At 32.5% G+C, this 22,770-nt stretch overlaps 1 protein-coding gene across 1 annotated transcript in view; it reads right to left on the bottom strand.

Moving 5' to 3' along the window:
• LOC129220443 (pyridoxal-dependent decarboxylase domain-containing protein 1-like) overlaps positions 1 to 22,770 on the bottom strand; it is an 89,331-nt gene that overhangs the window by 2,434 nt on the left and 64,127 nt on the right. Inside the window, exons 19-21 of the mRNA XM_054854864.1 lie at positions 20,987 to 21,105; positions 9,580 to 9,672; positions 8,129 to 8,231 (exon numbers count right to left, since the gene is read on the bottom strand). Coding sequence (XP_054710839.1) covers positions 8,129 to 8,231; positions 9,580 to 9,672; positions 20,987 to 21,105 — 315 coding nt within the window. The remainder of the gene's footprint in view (positions 1 to 8,128; positions 8,232 to 9,579; positions 9,673 to 20,986; positions 21,106 to 22,770) is intronic.

The following is a 22,770-nucleotide window of genomic DNA, read 5'->3' as shown; positions in this document are numbered from 1 at the left end:
ATATAGAGTTTGAAGGGGCTGAATCCGATGTTGAAGTCTTATTTTTCATAACTTTCCCATTCCTGAGATATAAATGATTGAAATATAGCATTTTAATGGTATATTTTAAAGACTTAAACATATAGGACAGGAATTGAGAGAATTTCATGCACCTTTTAAACATTAGAACTAAATTGAGACTACTTCATTCGTGGACTCCAAATTTAAAACGGTTTGAAGATTAATGCTGTACTTAAGAGAAAGAGCAATGACTACCAGAAAGTCTTATAAGCATTAAATTTCATAGCTAACTACCTTGACTTGTGCCACTGAAATCTTCCTTTGCATGTTATATTTCAATCATATAGATCACAAGAATGAGGCTGTTGTAAAAAATTAGACTCCCACCATTCGATTCATCAGGTGCGACAACAGGTCATATCAGCCTAGTTAGAAACTAGTGACCCGGCTATTCGGTTATATGGGGGGGGGGGGCAACTTGGAATCTGACAAGTTTTTTAAGTTTTCTGGCCGGGAACGACTTTGGTGACCAAATTGGAAGCAGGGAGTCGTGATCTGCGATTCAGCGCCCTTGATATATACAAGAACCATGTTTCCATTTTTTTCTGGAATAAGTTTATATCATTCCCTCATAAAGATAAATTTATAATTGACAAGGGAAAAATTCATCCTATGGGTTGCATTTATTGCGTTGCCTATTATGTCTATTTTACTTGGACTACTGGGCATGTTTACACTGACTAAGCACCTGGTCGCACTCGTCCCTAACCATGGGTGCAAGTTTGGTGATGTGTTCAAGACGAAAAATATTTTCAGCTCCCCCCCCCCCCCCCCCCCGCCCGCATGTGGGCTTAAGGAAAAATTTGTATGTATAAATGTTGCAGGTTTTAACAATGCCAGTTTTGGAATTTTTTGATTTGAGTTTTAAGCCTTAAAATTGTAATATTTAAGTGTTTTGACATCATAATTCCAAAAAATCTAAAACAGGGTGGCGACAGATCAGGGAGATCAGGGAAAAGTCAGGAAACTTTATTAATCAGGGAAATATCAGGGAATTTTGAAAAAAATAACAAAAAATCAGGGATAATTGATTTTATGAAGAAAAAAAATTTTTTTTTTTCTTTACAAAATTAAGTACTCTAATACCCTATGCATTTTCCGCCAATTAGCTGTTCAAAAAAATTAAATTAATGAGGTGCGATTATACACTGCTGCATATTTGTGCATCTTTTTTCCTCAAAGTCAAAGTATTGAACCTTACTTATTAACCACAGGATGAACTTCCTAAGATTGTTTTTGTGTCTGTTAGGTTGTTTATTTTACCTAGCTTGAAATTTCCTTTTACGCTTTCAATGCTACGTAAAATAAACAACCATACAGGCAAAGAGGAAGCCTTCATTAATGCTTTAGTTCTTTTGCCTTTATTTCATTGTCTCGAAGTAATAAAGTACTGTAATCACAATTTCAAGAAGAAGTCTTTGGTTTTTGAATTAATACTATAAAAGCTTAGAACTTATTACTTCTTCGTGTTTTTAATTTAATTGCTAAAATTGAATTTTCAATTTTAAAAACTTGGTTTTTTGCCGTTATACTTTTTGTTGTCACCGCAGATTATAAAGATTTTCTTTTCTTCAGACTTAAATGATTCTTTAATTTTATAACCAAGTTGCATTCTTCTTCTATATATTTTGAAATTAACTAATTGCTTTTTTTTTCTTGCATTTCAAAGTTGTTTGATACAAAAGCAATCTAAGATTTTTTTTCGTTACTTACTGAAATCATTTGAAATAGAGTTAACTTGTGTACTTAAGCTCCCTATGAATGGATGTCAAATGGTTTCATCTGTTTTGTATAAATATGTCAATTAGTTATATAAGAATGACTACATTACTTCTGTTCTTTCACTATTGCTTGTTATTCTTGCAACAATTATTATACTGTTTTAAAACTTAGTTCAAAACAATTTCAATTACTCTTTTGTTCTATCATAAATACACATATATTTTTAAGAGTAATTTGAATAGTTTTTTTAAAATTCTCATGCTAAGTGGTTTCTGAAAGTAAAGTTTTTTTTTTTTTTAATTTTCTATAATCTTTCCATGTAGAAAAATTTAATATACTGTTTTGTAGGTTTTTTTTCCCAAAAATTGACTTGATATGTTTTCTTTAACCATTTTATTAAAAAAGTAGCTTCTTTTTAAAATATCTTTAGTTCAACAACTTTACACAACTTAAAACGTTTAAAATACTGCATTTTATACAAATATACAATGGATTTCAAGTAGAGCAAAGAAAGAAAACCATTATCATTGGTATCGTAAATCAGGGAAATTTGGTGAACTTAATCAGGGAAAAGTCAGGGAACTTTTTTTCACAGTTCCTGTCGCCACCCTGTAAAATCCGGCAATAAGGGGGGGGGGTCTGGGGGCTCTCCCCCAGAAATTTTTTCAAATTGAAGTCCAAAAAACGCTGTGGTAGGCCATTTTGGTAAAGTTCAGGGAAAGGAGGGGTTCAGGGACTCTTACATCAATTATTTCAAACTGATAGTCCCAAAATCACAATATTGGGCAACCTTCAAAAAATATTAAAGAAAGAGAGGGAAGAGGGGACGCTATGGGCTTTCCTGAAATCGAAGATTTAAAAAGGAAATTGTAATTTAAATTTCATAACGTTTATACGCTTTTTGAATGCACTATTGAAGGGATAAATTTCAGGAACCCTCCTTCGGCAATATTTCGAAATTGAAGTTTCAAAAACGCAAATTTTAGACGATGTTGGATAATGTAAGGGGTAAAAGCGTTTGCAGCACCCCATCATTAGTTTTTTGCCGATACTAAATATTTTTGTTGTAGCAATAAAATCGCTTAGGACATAAGATTTTCACTTTTGCAACATAAATCCGTTCTGATTCGAAAGTCTACCCAAGGTAGCGCCAACAAACTAGAAAAGAAGGAAAGGTGGGGGAAGGGTAAGGCCGACTAATGATAATGAACTGTCACCATTCCCCCACAGTCTTCATTTGAAAAAGAATTCTTTTATAAGATAGCAGGTGGTGAAATTAGCAATAAAAAATCGCTTCAGTGAAGTAGATATATTTTTTAAATAAGGTACCCTTTCCAACATTCATTAATTAAAAAAGAAATAGGGGAACTGAATCCTAACTCCAGGCAGGGTTCCCGAATCGCATCCCTCTTAAGGCACTCAAATATAGCCTAAAGTGGCGCTTTAAATATTTCAGCATCCAAGAATTTTCGGAAGAGAACTCCTGAACCCCTTCCTCTGAGTTCACCACAAATGTCCTAAATTTCAATTTTTAAGGCTTCACTTTCTAAATTGTTTTGTAGGAATAGCACCCCTCTTACCTATAAACATTACTTATGACCGCCTAAAAATTTTAATACTTTAATTTTGGAAACTTTTTGAAAAAATCTTCCTACACCCTTCCCCCTTAAGTCATCCAAAGATAGCCCAAAACAAAGCTCTTAAAATTTTAGAAACTAAAATGTTTCAGGCTGGGGGTGCGGAATACCCCCCCCCCCCCCTCTCATTGTGTTTACTAAATGCAGTGTAAGTTTTTGTTTAAGATTTTTTTTTCTATTGAGAGAGCAACTCCCTTCCAAACATCGCCGAAGACAACCCAAAGTTTTAAGATTTCAATTTCGAAAATGCTTCGAGAAAGACCCCTGAATTCCCTAACTCTTAACTCACTCAAAAATAGCCAAAATAGCATTTCAATACTTCGGGGAGAGAGACCCCCCCCCCTGAACTCTTTCCTCTAAGTTCATTAAATTTTACTAAAATTTGCTGTTTCCCCTTTTCATTACCAAAGATTTAAGAATTTAAATTCTGAAACGTATTGAGAGAAAGCCTTCGAATTCCCTCTTCTTAAGTCTTCCAAAGATTACCTAAAGCTGAGTTCTGAATACTTCAGCTTTGAATATTTTTTGGGAAAGGAGAACCCCGAACCCCAAGACGGTCCAAAGTTGCGCTTTTAAGACTCCAGTTTCGGAATTTCGCCTAAAGAGAGCCCCCTCCCTCCCTCTTGACATTGCCAAATACAGCCTAAAAGATTTAAGACTTCAATTACAAACAGTTTTCGGGAGAGGGTCGCAAATGCCCTTTAACTTAAGTCATTTAAGTATAGCCTCAAATACATGGGCGGATTACAGGGGGGGGGGAGAAGGGGGCAATGCCCCCCCCCCCCCCAGTTTTGGGAGGATTTTATATAGTAACAACACATCTTCCAAAATTTTAAAACAAAAAAATCACGACTTTTTCTTTTTTGAATAGTTTAATGAAAATGAAGAGAAAAACGAATGTCCTTTTCTGATGGGAGAAAAGTAGGAAAAAAAGGGGGGGGGGAACGAACATTAAATACAAATAGTACAGCTGTCACTGGGGTGCTGAAAATGTGCCTAAATTCACTATTTTGGACTGAACACCATTCGGGCAAGTATATGAATGAAAATATAGGCTAAACCAGCTATACATTAAGCTGCAACACTTATAATAATTGAAGATTATTTTAACAAATTAGAATCTAAAGCAAAGGGGACCCCCCCCCCCTATTCGCACTAACAGAACGATCTAATCGTTATGATTTGTGTCAACATTTCAAGTATATTTGTCCATAATATTTATGTTCTTAGTAGATTAATTGGCCTTTTGAGAAATTCTAAAAAACATAGTTTTTTTTTCTTCTGTCTTTTTTTTTTTGTAAAGAGAGAGAGAGAGAAAGAAAATAAATACTACCGCAAACTGAATAAATTTCAGTTATCTGAGTGTTCTGATTAAATGAATCTTTTTACTTAGAGGGAGAGTACAATTTTACTTACTTTATAAATACTGTTTAAAAAGTAAGGTAAGTCATAATCATCTAAGTCTAAGTGATTCAGTCCTTGTCATAATTGAAATCTAAATAACTGAGTCATCAAAAGTTTTGGAAAAATTTACTGAAATTTCATAAAAGTCTATAAAAACCTAACAAAGATTGGTAAAATCGTAAAAATCCTTTAACCGTAAAAACTGACGAATTTTCGTAAAAATTACAAAAAAAAAAAAAAAAATCAAGCAAAAATTTGCTGGTAAGACTGGATTACAAACAGGGCCAAATTTGCCTATAAGATAAACAAGCTATTGCTTAGAGCCTCTGCTTTGAAGTGGGTCCCTAACTCCCAAAGATAATTCATGATTCGTTCCTTAAAAAATGGAAATTGTTTGAAAAAACTAATTTCATTTTTATGTGCTTAAAAACCTTGAATATTTTGAAACGTGTGGCTACAAACCTTAAATTTTAAAATTTCTAACAAATGGTAGAGGGGGAGGAATGCCAAAATATGTCAAATTTAGCTCCTTGCCACATCCTGTATTAAAAATGTAAAAATCATGGTTCTCACGTTTGTTAACATATTATTTGAAATAAATTTTTGTGACTCACATGTTTCATATCTTGCTATTTATTCAATCCTGAATGCTGTATTTTGGAAATTCTTTTGTATTGATTGCTTTTTATCTTGCTTCTTCTGCATATTGTCCATCTGTTTAGCACGGAAAAAAAATCACGGAAACTTCTATTTCTGCCCCACTTACAACTGAAGAAAAGTTGTTGTCATGTGAAATCTATGGTTTCCTTTTTCTTTTAAATTTAAAATAGCTATTTCTCACAAAGTCAGAATAGGATTGTAAAAAGTTACAATCAAGTACTAAAATATCAGAGACTGGAAAGCACAAATGAAGTGCGTTAAGTAATTTTATTTATTCTAGAGTCCTTGAAAATAATTAGATAAGTCTTTGAAAATTCTAAGCAAAGTGGGCTCCCATTATTTCTACTGCATATTGTTAATCTGTTTATCCAGACAAAAAATGATACACTACCTCTATTCCTTTTCATTTTCTGCACTACTTATAATTAAAAAAGGCTGTTGTAATGAGAAATCTATAGTTTATTTTTTCTTTCAAACTTAAAATGGCTGTTTCTTACAAAGTTAGAGCAATACTGTACAACTGTATAATCTAGTTATGAATTTCTGTGTCTATCCAATTAACCTTTATAAGGCTTCAAAATGCAGAATTTTATATCCATTTTACAAAATTTCCTCCGGGGGAGAAACCTGGCCCCCTAAAATTGGAGATATTCTATTTCACACTTAAAAGGGAGCCTTGCGTCACTCTCTTGATACCAGTTCCCTCTCTTAAGGTCAATTCAAAAAGGACAGCATGAAAACACAAATTTATGAAAACGACACACATAAAAAAAAGCATGAAATTATGCATTACAGGAAACAGACAAAAACATGGGAGTGGGGGGCGATAAAAACGTTGCTAAAAAAAAATCCTGCCCCCCCCCCCCCCCAGGAACTCAGTCTTAAATCCGCCTATGCTCAAATAGTTTTTAATACATCAGCTACAAAACATTTTCATGTTAGAACACCAAAACCATCTCTCATAAATTCACCAAAGATTGCCTAAATTAATGTTTTTAAGACTCTAGTCTTCGATTCTTTTTAAAACCCACTTTTATATCATTAGAGACAGCCTAAAACTTTTTGACTTTTAAATTTTTAAGATTTTGCACTGGAGAAATATCGAACCACTCCTAGCTTCAAAAATATTTTCAATTCAGTTTTTCGATATTTTATACTGTAACCCGTGAGTAACCCTCCCTAGATTGTCCAAGATATAAACGTTTTAAGACCTCAGTATCGTGGGTTAATTTGTGGACTGATTACCCTTTTTGCAAGAGCAGCGTTTTTTTCGCAAACTCGTGCTGCCGTTATTTTTCTCCTTTCCTTTCTCTCCCTCCCCCCACCCATATTTCCATTCTAGCGAGTGTTCGAATCAATGACATTAGAATTTAGTGATTCCTCAAGTCATTGTCAAAAATGCAGGAACGGTTTGCCCATCGGTGTTTCCAACCAGCTTGAAATCTCCCCCCCCCCCCCGATTATTTCCAAAATTCCCATTTTCATTAAAATCTTCAAAATCCTTGATAGTTTCTGTTTTACCTGGTATGTGGACGTCCTTTGCTGTGGCGAAAATATTTCGTCTTGTCAGCAATCACTCTCAATCGGTGATGCAGATTCAACTCTTAAGACATTTTAAGAGCGTACATAATTTTCATTTATGCGTGTAAAGTTTACAAAAAAAAAAACACACACAAATGAAAAAAAACGAAACGATGATCGAAAATAGCATGAGAAAAGGCTAAATTTTCAATTAGAGCCGATTGCTTCGAAAAATCAGGGAGAATAGCGAGCAACTCCTTGGCTTATATATACGCTTTATTTCCAACTCGGTCTGCAATGTAGCGAGTTGGAAATAAAGCTATACTTAAAAAAAGTCAAACGGCGCGAGCCGAAAAGCCACTCCTCCAAAAGCACGTTGCAAACAAAACAAGCACATGGCGGAAAATCGAGAGAATGTCGATGTAAATTCGTGGAACGGTCCAGTAATATTAAAGCATATTTTTCAAACACACAAATTTTCTTTTTTCATTCAAAATTAAAAGAAAGTCATTGAATTTCTTTCCGTCCCGACCTCCGTCTGGGAAATTTTGTCAAGACGGAAATCCATCCTGAGACGGAAGGTCTTGCACCCATGTCCCTAACTAACCTGCTCTCCCACTTTTTCCCTATGCAGGGAAGAATGGATTGCAGTGGGAACCAGTGTTCTGCACCGGATAAAACAACCCACTTTCTGATAGCTTATTTATTGCTTTTGTAAATATGCCCTTTAGAAGCGTTCTTGCCCTGCTAAAAAATAAGTCCCAAGCTTACATTCAATATCACAAGCTCTGAAATTAAAACGTGAATTTTTCGCAGATTCAATACATTAACAAACTAAAGAATTTCAGATTTCAAAAGAGAAATAAATTTGACATGGAAAATTCCTGCAATTAAAGCTGGATTTCTTTCTGGTTTTGAGGATTTGATTAGTTAAAGCAGCTGATTCACTAACCACTGATTCAATTATCCAGTGCTTACTCTAAAAATAAATAAATAAATTAGAAAAATCTCATCACAGATATGAAATAAATTCTCTATAATAGTATCTTTCTATAAATAAAAGTGCTATGGAAATATTTTTATTAATTGCCGTAAAAGAGAACAACATTGCATTTGAAACCTACCTGATGATAAGCTAAAACTTCTTCCTTTTATGCCAGTTTCTTTAGGAGCAGGATACCACCAAGAAACAAGGGAGCTAATAACAGGAACTTGTCTTAGAATACCCTAAAGTATAAGAAAAATAATAGTTTGAAGTGCTTGCCAAAAAATATCAGTTCATAATAAAAATATCAGTAAGATCAATGTTTTGAAGGTCAATGCAGAAATTTTAATGGACTTCAATATAAAAGAATAGCTTCTTACAGTTATGACTTTTTCCTTACAGCCTTTTTGAAAATTCAAGGATTGAATAAAATATCTTCATACTTAAGCTTTGGTTTCATTAGTATTGTGGAATTACGAGAATGTCATTCGAAAAAAAGTTTGAAGGTGCAAACAGATTGCAAGATGAAGAATGAAGACTATAACGTAGCTAAACTAAACTACAAAATTTATATACATGTTTTATATTGAATTCCTACTAACATTAAAACAAATCAACACCACACACAACTATGAGAATCTGAAGCGTATTCATAAGTATTTAACTTTTAAATCTAATAAATTCTCTCACATTCAGGTCAAAACACGTTTATGGGTCATTCTTCTTAAACAGAGGGATGCGTGCAACAAAAACCTTGCTTTTTAAGCTATCATTTAAGAAGACAGAACAAACCGTTCAGTGAAGAAAAATCTAAGCTATTGATTTTTTTAAGGAAAAATTCGACAGTTACAATTAAATAAGTTTTTCCTAAAATGTTTTTTTAAAAAATGCTTTTTTCAAAAAAACTCTTTAAATATTAGTAATAATGTTTTGGTTATGGTTTTATTTGACTCAGTGTAAAAAATATATGCTACAAATGATACCTCACTTTTCAAGATAGCAAAGTTGAAATCCCCCCCCCCCCCAAAAGAGGGAAGCTTAGAGCAAAAAGTCGGGGACTTTTGAGATGTCGTTCGGGAAGACATAACAAAGCTTTTTGTAAAGAAAAACTTTGGGTTTCAATTTTTTCCAAGTAAAATGCTAATTTTACTGAGCTATTAGTTCATAATTCCTGTTCACGCTAGGAATTTTATTCTTGGGAACTATTGAGGGGCAAAAATGGCGTGTGCGGAAGTTTTTTTTTTTTTTTTGGTAGCGTTTTTCTTTTATTGCCAGCGTCATTTTGCATTAAAACTTTTACAATTTTTTTCAGGAAACATCGATTAAAACGAAGATTAGATCTCATGGTACAAAATTCCCTGTGAAAAAAATTGGAAAAAAAGTTTTTTAATGCAAAATTGGAAATTTCCCTGACTTTTTAACTATGTCATTTTCCGACAACTCCAGGTTTTCCCGGAGCATACGAACCCTGTTATATTTTTCAAAATCAGAATGAAAGATTGGAAGTCTAACAAGAAAAAAGCACTAGCAATGGTTCAAAGTACAAGGATTTAACAGAGATATTGTTTAGTCAAGTGAAACATTACTTACTTCTTGCATAAGTTTTTCATTATTTTCCTGCAGCAGTTCTTTATTGGCCTCCTCAATGCCTTGCTTAACCATCTCTGACATGGTTTCCAAAAACTAAATAACATTAAAATTATTATTATGAAAAAAAAATGAAGAGTATAGAAAAGTTTGAAAGAAAATTTTAACTTCTAACCAACACTATTCCATCTCAATTGCATAAGTGATTGTAAAAGTATTGTTGTAAAATAACAACATACATTACCAAAAAATATGCCCCAAAATCAAAATTTTTGTGAATTTAACCTTGAATATAATTGTTTTGAAAACTGCAAAAAGCATTTAGGGAAATTTTCAGTCATGACTAGTGTCTGGTTACTGCAAAGGCAAATAATGCTGCTGCCCCAAGCTTTCACCAACAAAGAGACCCCAAAACACTCCCATAACTGAAGTATAAAATAAATTTAATAAGTTTTAGCATTGAAACAAAATAAAAAAAAAGTGTTTAATAATCTACAGTCATTTCTGGAAAATATAATTTTGACAAAGCAAAAATCTTTTTGGAGCGGGGTTATACATACTAGAGATGAGTTCAGGCTCATTTTTGAGAGCCCGGACCCGCCTGAGCCCGAAAACTTGTAACTGAGCCCGGGTGATATTGTCTTGGACCAAAATCCGAGCCCACAGAAAACTTTCTTGCATCAAAAACCGAGCCTTTTACAGTCTGACATGATCTTTCTGTTAATAAAAACTGTTATGTCAAATGTTCTTCATTAACAGAAGTTTCTAAATTTTTCAAAATGCTCCACTTCAAATGCATTACTGTATGACATATTGCAATAGTAATCACAAAAAAAAAAAAAAAAAAAACTATAAATAAGCATTAATTTATTTTCTGGGTTTTTTTTTGGTTTAATTTTCACCTTGATTAAACTGGTTTAAATGTTCCTTTCATTTTCTCACAGTAGGAAAGTATTTATTTGCTTTGAATTTGTTTGGCGATCGACGATTGAATATCTTTGCTTGAGTCCGAGCCCGAAACCTAGTTTTGGTTCTAGAGCCCAAACCCACTTAGGGCCCGGGCTCGAGCTTGGACTGTCGGGCCCAGGCTGAGCCCTTCTCATCTCTAATACACACACACTGACACAAATTAGTAAAAGTCAAGAGAATGAAACTGTTCAGTTAATCAATTATTCATTCATGAAACAATTTATGCTATTGTTCAATTGTGCTTTGTAATCAATAATTTTATTTATTCATAATCATGTATTTTGCAAAGAAAAAAAACACACACACAATAGGCTACTATAGTTCTTTTGCATACAAATTTAAAATAAGATAATTTCCGATTTAAAAAAAATACAATTATAATTAAAACTCATACATGAAATACACCACCAGCTCACTGAGCTGGTGGTGTATTTCATGTATTCAGACCCCGAAGTGGTTTTTTGAGGGGAAAAAGTAGGAAATAAGGAATCAAAAATTTAAAAAGTAGGAAAAGTAGGAAAAAAATCGCTTAAAAAAGTAGGAAAAAATAGGAAGAGATAGGACTACACACACGTCAAGACGACTAACAATCATTAGTATGGTATATAAACTAGTGGAAACAAAGATAGTAATTACAAAAATATGAAAAATCTAAACAAAGAAACACCTTTCACCAATACAGTAATAAAATTTTTAAGTGTGAAAGAATAAAATGCAATGTAGCGATCGCAAAAAATAAATAAATAAATAAATAATAATAATAATAATAATAATACTAAAACTCCTATTTTGGTTCAATAAAACCATTTTTGTTTCAGATTTGTTTTGTCAAAAACGAAAACATTCCTTCAAGAGCATTCATTTATCATTTAAAAATACTATCACTTTCAGCTCCTGTTATCATAAACTATGATACAAAAGCAAAGCAAATATTAAATTAGTTTTAGTCAAAAATAATCAGCAGTTGACATGCATTCTTGCATAATCAGAGGCAGATGTTTGAATTTGAAAAAAAAAAAGGAAAACGACTGAAAATACAGAACTAAAATAAATGTGTTCTTAAATATGGGGCATAAAATTTATAACAAAATAATTAACAGGGGGTCGATCCAGCGCCAAATTGGGGCCGCTTTGCGGCCCCTTCACAAAATTCCGCATGGCAAAAGCGGCCCCATTCACAAAATTCCCCATCGCAAAAGTGGCCCCATTCACAAAATTCCGCGTCGTAAAAGCAGCCCCTTCACAAAAATTTATAAGAAGGCAGCCTTTTCACAATATTTTTTAACCGCAAATGTGTACGCATCTACGCGGGAGCCTCTTCCACCTTCCCCCATCTTATCTTTTTGCTTGCTGCGTGGGGTGTTTTTGCTTCAGAGCGTCAGAGGGGGGACGGGAGAGGGACACTTGTGATTGGTAGCTTGTTTTCAGGAAAATCCTAAATTTTACTTTGATTACGCAATATATATTTAGTATTAATTTGTGTTGAGTTTCAAAATCCAATTCTAAAATAACTTTACTTAAAATAAAATTATTTTACATGCTGTTTTTATATTTTTATTTCTTTTGAAGATCTTGATTTCCTTACATCCGCCATGGTAAACGAATTTTTCGCATTTTTGATGTTTACTGTACCTTGTTAAGAGGCAAACAAATAAAATTTCTTATATATTTATTAACATCATTAAATTGCAAAGTTTTAAACAAAATACCTACTCTGCAAGAACGTCAAAAGTCAAAAAATTAAACGCTGAATGCTGGTGCAGTATTATTTTGGGTTTTAATTACTTTTAAGTTTTTCAAACACATGCATGGAATCTTTAATGAGTATTTCACTTCTGTGTTAAGAAATATGTGATATCTTTGAGTCTGTTCATTTTGTATTTATTAGGAGTTATCATTACGTTCAGCAGCATGTGCAATTTTCATTGCTCTTAAAGTATTTGAGAGGGGCAAACAGAAAATCTGTTGTGAGACTTTCACCTTAAGAAAGTGTGCCTTGCATATGTATATTTGTAAAAAGCAATAAATGTAATGTATGTGTCAAATTACGAATAAAATGTTAAGGGTCTTACTTCCCCCCTCCCCCAGCGCATTTTCTCTTGACAGCTTTCAGGTATTCTTCAAGAACTTGCAATCACCCCTGAAATCTGTCTAGGGCTTTTCTATAATGATACGACAGCTAAAAATGCTTTAATGTAATCTTTTCCAAGAAAAAAATCACAAGAAGGTCTTTTTTACAAAAATAAAGAAAATTCACAAAAATATTTTGCTTTTTCACAAAAATAACGAAATTTCACAAAAATATTTTGCCTTTTCACAAAATGGGGACCCAAAAAATAAAACCTGGATCGACCCCTGATTAAACTAAATAAATAACAAAATAAGTCAACTAAAGGGTTTGTACTATGTTATGTATTTTTAGCATTCAACATACATTTTTGTCTCAGGCACGTCAATTATGGGGGTCAATTTCTCCCCTCCCTGGCTTTGGAAAATTAATGCTTAGCTATACATGTTTGTGCGGTTTTTTTTGTTTGCAGATAAAATTTGCATTCAGTATACATCCTTCGCTAGCCACCTCCGGGGGGGGGGGGTCGGGGGAGGGAATCAAAGTGATGAGTCAGTTCTAATTTTAATCAAGCAATAAAAACGAATATTGTTTTAATGGTTTGATGATTTTTACCTCCTTCTTGTTCCAAAATTTTTTGGCACGAAAATAAAAGGAAACATCCATGCATGGTAAACATACCATTTTTATCAAAGACAAAGATCAGTTACTAATGTTTCTATGTACATAAAAGGGAAGGCAAATAGTTTATCTCAATCCTCACCAAACAACAAAAATATTCATTCAGAAATTGTTCACGAAATTGAGAGTGAGGGGGGGGGGAGCACTTGGCATCAAATGCCTGCATATATCTCTTTCTCCCACCTCCCTTTGATCAGGCGCAATAAGTACAATAACTTACAGTAGATACGCCGCATTGGTATAATTGCCGCACCCCGAAAAGAGTTAAGAGTCTGTCAAAAAAATTTTAAATGCTCAGAAATGTCGCATTGCCAGAAACACAGTACATAAAAATGATGAGCAACTCCTCGATATTGATTTATCCTTCGGGGTCATTTATCAGAGTAGAAAATACCCATTAAAAAGAAAAAAATACATATTAATTTGTAGCTCTATCCCCCAACTTTTAAAAATGAGAAGAAATAAAAACAAAATATTGCATTTACAGGGTGGCGACAGGAACTGTGAAAAAAAGTTCCCCGACTTTTCCCTGATTTCCCTGATTAAGTTCACCAAATTTCCCTGATTTACGTTACCAATGTGAATGGTTTTCGTTCTTTGCTCTACTTGAAATCCATTGTATGTTTGTATAAAATGCAGTATTTTAAACATTTTGAGTTGTGTAAAGTTGATGAACTAAAGATATATTTTAAAAAGATGCTACCTTTTTAATAAATGATTTTAAAAAAAAGTCGAGACAGTTTTTTTTTTTGGGGGGGGAGGGGAACCTACAACACAGTATATTAAATTTTTATACAAGGAAAGATTATAGAAAATTTGAAAAAAAAAAAAAAATTTTACTTCAAGAACCCACTTAGCATAAGAATTTTAAGAAACTATTAAAATTATTCTTAAAAACATACGTGTATTTATGATAGAACTAAAAAGTAATTGAAATTATTTTGAACAAAGTTTTCAAACAGTATAATAATTGTTGCAGGAATAACAAGTAATAGTGAAAGAATGGAAGTAATGAATGTAGTTATTTTTATATAACTAATTGACATAGTTATGCAAAACAGATGAAACCATTTGACATCCATTCATAGGGAGCGTTTCTCTAATCAAGAACATAGGTTTTAATGAATGAATACAGCATTTTAACAATAAAAAAAATAAAGATATTTACTTAAGTACACAAGTTAACAGTGTTTCAAATGATTTCAGTTTGTAACGAAAAAAAAATCTTAATTTGTCTTTGTAACAAACAACTTTGAAATGCAAGGAAAAAAAAGAAAAAAAAAGCAATTAGTTCATTTTAAAATATGTAAAAGAAGAACACAACTTGGTTATAAAATTAAAGAATTACTTAAGTCTGAAGAAAAGGAAACCTTTATAATCTGCAGTGACAACAAATAGTATAACGGCAAAAAACCAAGTTTTTTTAATGAAAGTTCAATTTTAGCAATTAAATTAAAAACGTGAAGAAGTAATAACTTTTAAGCTTTTATAGTATTAATTCAAAAACCAAAGATTTCTTCTTGAAATCGTGATTACAGTACTTAATTACTTCTAGACAATGGAATAAAGGCAAAAGAGCTAAAGCATTAATGAAGGCTTCCTCTTTGCCTGTATGGTTGTTTATTTTACGTAGCATTGAAAGCGTAAAAGGAAATTTCAAGCTAGGTAAAATAAACAACCTTATAGACACAGAAGCAATCTTAGGAAGTTCATCCTGTGGTTAATAAGTAAGATTCAATACTTTGACGTTGAGAAAAAAAAGATACACAAAAATGCGGCAGTGTATAATCCAGGGTTCATACACTTTTGGTTAAAAAAAGTTCCCTGACTTTTCCAGGTTTTCCAGGTTGTTTTTTAGAAAATTCCAGGTTACTCGCTTCATTAAAAATTTAAGTTTAAATAGTAATATTTTCAAAATAATTAAAATTGTTTAAAGTAGCAATGCAGAAGAACTGAAACTTCTCCCCTTAGATTTAAAAAAAAAAAAAACTTAAGATTTTTTTCCTTTGTTTTCTCTGTCAAAATTTTAAGTTTTTTTTAAACATTTTGTTCAAAATTGTTTTAATTTGTTTACTATTTGTTGAAAACAGAGTACTTTCAACTTATTTTAGGTTTTTTTTGATGTCACGCGTAATATTATAGCGTTTTGCTGTAGTCCTGAAGCAACCTTTTAGCATCCGCTTTTGGTTTACAATACTTTTTATTTTCTTTTAAGTAGGTTACACAAAACATATTGAGCAAAATGCAAAGCTAAATTTTAGTATAAATATGATTAACTTGTTGCATCAATTGGCATACCATGTAATGCATAGTAACAAAAATCAACATCCGCCGATCATAGGCCAATGCCAATAATCTTTTTTTTTCTTCACATATTAAAGGACGCTTACATTAAAATTTCAAATTTTCTTTTCCAGAAAGTATTAGTTAATTTTCAAAAATTCACAACTTTTTGCACATTTTAATGTTATTTTCAATGTTACTCATTAATATAAACATCCAATTCTGTTTCTGGAAGTTTAAGTCTATTTCCATTGTGCAAACGATCAAATATGGCGACAAAGTGAAAAATTTAAAATAATATGTAGATTTTTGGATTTGCAGTATAAAAGTAGTAATAAATAATTAATAATCCTTAAAAGGATACAATAAAAGCAAAATAGTCAGTATTTAGCACATAAGAGTCTAAATCAATTAAAACAAAAAAAATGTTATAAAGATTAAATTTTGCATTTTTCCAGAAAATAATTACAAATTATCCGGGAAAAAAAGGCACAATTTGTGTTGTTTTCAATAGTTTGCATTGCAATTAACATCCAATGCCGTTTTCGGGAACTTAGGCACTTAAAAAGCTTGTGTACTTCCATCTTGGGAATGACCAAATATGGCGGCTATGCCTAAAAATAAGAAATAACTTTTTTAATTTGTCGCATGAAGACAATTAAAAAATAATTAATCTTCATGAAACTACAATTCATTGAAAAGTTTTTATCACATTTGCGTCCGAGGCAGTGAGGATAAGATTAAGTTTTAAGAACAAAATTTTTTATTTCTCAAGAAAATTATTTTAAATAACAATAGAAAAACAATTTGTAGACCATTTTTTGTTATTTTCATCAGTTTTCAACTAAAGAAAACATCCAATTCTGCTTTGTTTTTAGAAACTTAGGCATTTTAGGATCGTATCTACATCCATCTTGTGAATGACCAAAGATGGCGACTGCGTTTCACACGTAGCTGAAATGATTTTCCGATCAAAAAAAAAAAAAAACTATTTTCCCCGATCGATCTTCCCATCTACAGGTTGTGCTTCCGAAGCAGTAAATTGTCTTCTCTCCTTTTGAGTTTGTACATAATTGCTGTTCACCTGATTTTTTTTCCCTTGGGAACTACTGAGAGCCAAAAATGGCGGCTGCTGAAGATTTTTTGGGTCGCCACTTTTTTCATTGCTTTAAAATTGCTACAATTTTTTTTAAATACATCGATAAAAATGAAGATTAGATCTCATAAAACCAAATTCCCTGGGAAAAAATTGGGAAAAGAAAAATTTTGGGGACACATTTGGAAAATTCCCTGACATTTTTGACTATGTAATTTTCCATGATAATTCCAAGTTTTCCCGGAGCGTACGAACCCTGAACCGAATAGAATGTTGTGGCAACCCATCTAAAACTTTAGGCAGTAGAAAGAAATGCGTTCCCCTCACTGACTCCATGTAAGAAAATCTTCGATCTTTTGGCGCATTTTTCGTTGTGAAAAAAAAAAAAAAACGTTCATTTCTCGATCGCAGTTTTTAAGTGCCAGCGTCGGTTTAGATAAAAATTTACAATTTTTTTCGTGAAATCACAATAAAAACGAAGACTAGATCTCATGGTAGTTAATTCCTTGGTAAAAGAAATGGAAAAAAAATTTTTGGAGGACAAAATTTTAAAACTCCCTGACTTTTCCCTGACATTTTTGACAGTGTCATTTTCCCTGACAATTCCCGGTTTTCCCGGAATTCCCGGAGCGTACGAACCCTGTAATCGCACCTCATTAATTTTACTTTTTTTTTTTCGAACAGATAATTGGCGGAAAATGCGTAGAGAATTAGAGTACTTAAATTTTGTAAAGCAAGAAAACTTTCTTTTTTTCATAAAATCAATTTTCCCTGATTTTTTGTTATTTTTTACAAATTCCCTGATATTTCCCTGATTTTTCCCTGATTAATAAAGTTCCCTGACTTTTCCCTGATCTCCCTGATCTGTCGCCACCCTGATTTAAATTGATTTCCGATTTTTTTCTCCAAAAATCGGGAACGTTTTGCCTATCCAGGTTTTCCCGCTTTATTTATTTATTTATTTTTTTTTTTTTGCAAATACACTCTTTGCAAGGAAAGAAAATGAAATTTTATAAATTTTTTAATCATGTTGACGATTTAGAATGAAAAATAATCATATTTATGTACGAAAAAAGTTTCCGCGATTATTTTTGAAGTGGTCCGTTTTTGCGAATTTCTGTTAGATGTCGCTTTTATGTTGTACTAACATCAATAAAATATGTACAGTATACAAGTTTTTCAGTGTTTGTTTCCTTATGTCCTTTTAAGGTTTTACATTGCCTTTCTGTTTAAATAGAGCTCCATTTCACTTGCAATCATACAAAAAATTGGCGAATAGGAAATTCGGTTTTTCCCGCATTTTTTTAACAGTCGGCCGTTTACTTTAATTAAAGCTTCTAATTGATGGGTAAATAATATATAATTGCATCAAAATGTGCCAGTATCAATTTTTTTTTTATAGTTTCGTTAATACAGTAGGACTGAAGTCAGGGCGATAAAAAGAAAAGTCGATCATAAACGCCGCAACGGCAAAAAAAAGTCACTTACGAAAATTTAACTTTTAAACACACAAACGCCGCGACGTTTCTTCTAGCAATTACTATTGTCTAGTCATTCAATGAAAAGCTAAGGATCCGCTTGTTCCTTTTACTTTTCAAAATCAAAACATGCAGAAAATTATCGGCGCGGCATTGTAAAAATAAGAATCAATGCACAATTAGAAGTGCTAAAGAAAGAAAAAGTAGGAAAAAAAAAGGAAAAAGTAGGAAAATAAGGAGAGAGCTCTAAAAAGTAGGAAAAAGTAGGAAAAATAGGAACTCTTCGGGGTCTGTGTATTTCTGCCTTAGTCCTGGCAATAGGGTGGTAACTTACAAAAAATACTATTAAAATGATTTGGTTGTTGGAAAATACTGCATAACTCAAGAGAAGACTCAGATAAATTATGGAAAATCATTCAATATCTTTATCTAAAACTAAAATATTTTCATAATATATGGAAATTATAAAAACCATGTAGATGAAGATTACTACTGTTATGCTTATTTTGGGATTACTGTCTGCACTCTGGGATTGTTTTGTAGCATAAACTTTTGGAAGGCAATCTTTTAATTAAGCATTTTATTTCTACAGTTTACTAGCATTCTTCCACTGGTTCTTGAATCCTGCATTTGAATCCACCTATTTACTGTGGTTAGAACATGAGTTTTGCCTTTTTTTTTCCAGAAAAAAGAAATGTTTCTGTAAGACTTTCATGCATGTAACTCAATATGCATTTTTATTCATCTTTATACATAAAGGTCTAATCTCTGTCCGGATGTTCGGGGTAAATGTCAAAACCACTGGAGGGATTTTAACCATTTTTTCACCATAGATAGCTACATAATCGGGGAACAACTTAGGCTATAATTTGTTCCTTAAAAACTTAGTTTTCAAAAGTTATGGTGGAAAACAGCAAATTTCTGTAATTTCCCCATTGAATGATTAAATATAAAATCCATTGTTAGGAAAATTTGTTGCCCAACAACAGCAATATTAAAAGTAATCATAATGTAAATTTCGAATCAAGGCCTCTCTGGAGCAAGCATGACATTTATAGCTTTCTTAGGAGTTGCATCCTTATCTTTATACATAAAGGTCTAATCTCTGTCCGGATGTCCGGGGTAAACGTCAAAACTACTGGAGGGATTTTAACCATTTTTTCACCATGGATAGCTAGATAATCAGGGAACAACTTAGGCTATAATTTGTTCCTTAAAAACTTAGTTTTCAAAAGTTATGGAGGAAAACAGCTAATTTCTGTAATTTCCCCATTGAATGATTAAATATAAAATCCATTGTAAGGAAAATTTGTTGCCTAACAACAGCAATATTAAAAGTAATCATAATGTAAATTTTGAATCAAGGCCTCTCTGGAGCAAGCATGACATTTACTGCTTTCTTAGGAATTGCATCCTCATCTTTATACATAAAGGGACACTTCTGTCCGGATGTCCGGGGTAAACTTCAAAACTACTGGACGGATTTTAACCATTTTTTCACCATAGATAGTTACATCACCATACATAGAGTAAAGAAATATACATAGAGAGGCCACGTCTATGGTAAAAAGCAGATGAAATTGAAGCCGGAATTGTGGGATACAGCGGTGCAATGATTAGCGGGGTTATGATAACGTGATCGCTTCGCGAATATAGTTTTCAACAATCTCGCAAAGAGACCGTATAAAGTAGCTGGCGGATTGGTTTGCATTTTAGTTCATGTATTAATGCAATTTCAAAAACGTGCTCCATAAACTTGCAACAATATCTAAGTTTAAATTAACAAACAATTGAGATTCAGTAATGGAATGTTTGGAATCAAGATGTATCATAAAATACTTAGCAAGAAGCTAAGGATCTTTGGATACAACGGTGCAACTTTCGTCTTCAATTTCTTAGTATAGTAGGGCCTCTCTATGTAATTTCTTTACTCTATGTGATTAAACATAACACCCATTGTTACAAAAATTTGTTGCCTAACAACAGCAATATTAAACATAATCATAATGAAAATTTTGCATAAAAGCTTCCCTGGAGCAAACATGAGTTTAAAGTCATTTAAACATTTGGAAACTCTACTTTTCGCACTCTGAGAGTAGGAGAGCTTTAGTTCACAGTTAAAGCTTATAGTAGAGAGCTTTTATTTTTTTCTTTTGTGTGTGTGTGTGTACTATTTAATTAAATGAAGCACGCGCACAGTTTTTTTAGTGATCTTTGTTTTTGTTAGTTCATATTTTGGAAATTCTTCAAAATTCTAATATGCTTAAATTCGTGCTTTCGCTTCTAAATGAATATTCGTTGGTTCTTTACACTTATTGCTATTTTACTTTTATGGGTAAGGAAGAAGCTCGATTTTTATCACGTCAAAGCGGTGTGTTTTGAGTTCTTTCAGTTAAAACAGAAAACGAAAGAAAGTAGCAATTGTTTCTTACAATTATTACTAACCCAGGCAACGCCGAGTACATTTGCTAGTACATACATAAAATTGTTTGAAACACGGCAATTCAGGGGTTCGTTGAAATTAAAACAAATATGCTCCCTCGATGGATGTTATGCAATAGATAGATATGGAATAGCAATATAAGTGTTTCAGCATGCAAAAGGACACTTGAGCATTTTAGGACCAGCAAGCCTTTGTTAATACAGGACGGCATAATAAGTTATGCATGAGTCATTACTGCTACACTTTTAACTCTCCATTCATTTGATTCAAGAGAGATTCATAGAACTGCTAAACCTCTTCAGATCATAACTTTTAGAAATAGAATCTCCCTCATTTTATCATGGAACATGATTTAATGAAACAGCTTCTATACATCAGTATTGAACACCTACTTTAGAAGATTCTTCTAGTTCTTGACCAGCCGTTGTCACAAGACTGATCAGCTCGTCCATGTCAAGATTCTCATCAACCATACCGAATCTAACACACAACATGCCATCATCTGCTTCACCTAAAAGTATTCATAAAATGTAACCATCATTTCTTCAAAATAAAATATGGAAAAAAAAAAAAACAATATAGATGGCCAAATTACTAGGAAGAGCTCAATGTTACTTTTAGGTTTTGATGTACATCACAACAAAATTAGTTATTGAAGGTAATGTACCTACTTCCAATCAATTGTTTTATTCAGAGCATGAAAAAAATATTACTGATAGCAGCAACCCCCCCCCCCCCCGCCCCACCCCCAAATGTATTTTGCAGTTGTGACGATATTTTGATTACCAAGTTACAAACTTCAAAAGAAATAAATTTTAAAGTTTATTTGCATTTCAATAGGTATTTAACTGTGTGGGAAGGGGGGGGATAGAAAACCTTGATGCATAAGATTTGTTATGTCTTCCCTCCAGCTACACTTAACCGAGTGGTAGTTGAATGTGAAATACCTTTACTTAGGTGAGTTTTCTGTTCTTGTGTTACCAATTATCAAATGCAGAAACATCAATACCAAAAACAAAACTACAGGGTCAGAATTGTACTTGAACTTGAATGCAAACACCTAAATACTGATCCTAATAGTTTGAAAACACTAACCTACAACATTGGGTGTCATAGTATTATGCATTTAAAAAATAAAAAAAAAAATATATTTTTTTTTTAATCCTTCAATAAAAGAATACAGGATCAAATTAGCATGTGTAAATGTGGATTTCCCACAAAAGGAAAAAAAAAAAAAAACAGTACCAGTGCTTTATTCAGGGTTCACACTTGATTTGGATAAAAAAAAATTCCATGACTTTTTTATGACTTCAAAAAAACTTTCATGACCTTGTTCCAAAAAGAGAACAGTACTACTTAATGTCAAACTTGTCAATTTTTAGAAATGAGCATTAGCAAACTTCCAATTTGAATGCCACTACCTCATTGAAGCACAAAGTAAAGTGAAAATACAGTGAAAAATATAATGATGCTTAAATGTCTAATAATTTTTCTGTAAACAGGCAGAATGATAAAGAATGGGACAAAGGTTGAATGAGTCTTTAAAAAATGCCTTTTAGTGTCAACAGTTCATTTAATCATCCACATAACTTTACAGTATTTTGGTACTTTAACGTAAAGCAACATTTTTCAGTAAATTCCTGTTTCTAAACCAGATATTTATTCAAAAAAAAAAAAAAAAAAACATTAGTAATGATAAAATATTCTGATTAAAATGAACTTGTTTACTTATTTGCACATTTTCTAATGCATATAAATTAATAGGTTCAGTAATTCCAGAGCATAGTTCTTGATTCCTGACATTGAACGTAGCAGTGGGTTGCATGAATTAGTTTGCAGGTCGTATGTTGAGCACTACCATTTCACAGTAATTAGAATTCCTCTATTTCTCTATTCTATCACCTGACTAAAGATCTTTGTTTTCTAAAACTTTCAACGAATTAAGATAAACATTGATAAATTTAATAATTAAGTTTTTAAGAGTGATAGAAACAAACTCAAGTGCAACTGAATTGCATTTGAGTAAGCGTGACAAAATGAAGAACATACAAGTTAACTACTACAAAATATAAAATAAAAGAAGTGTTGAAAATAATGGTATTCAAAATGAGTGATGTCCAAGCAGTAAAATCACATTGCAATAAAAGACGAGCGGCTGCTACAGAAATGTATGCAA

The sequence above is a fragment of the Uloborus diversus genome, chromosome 4 (genome assembly GCF_026930045.1).
Source record: "Uloborus diversus isolate 005 chromosome 4, Udiv.v.3.1, whole genome shotgun sequence".
In the NCBI taxonomy this organism is placed as follows: Eukaryota; Metazoa; Arthropoda; class Arachnida; order Araneae; family Uloboridae; genus Uloborus; species Uloborus diversus.
This window is presented reverse-complemented; position numbering and strand designations above follow the sequence as displayed.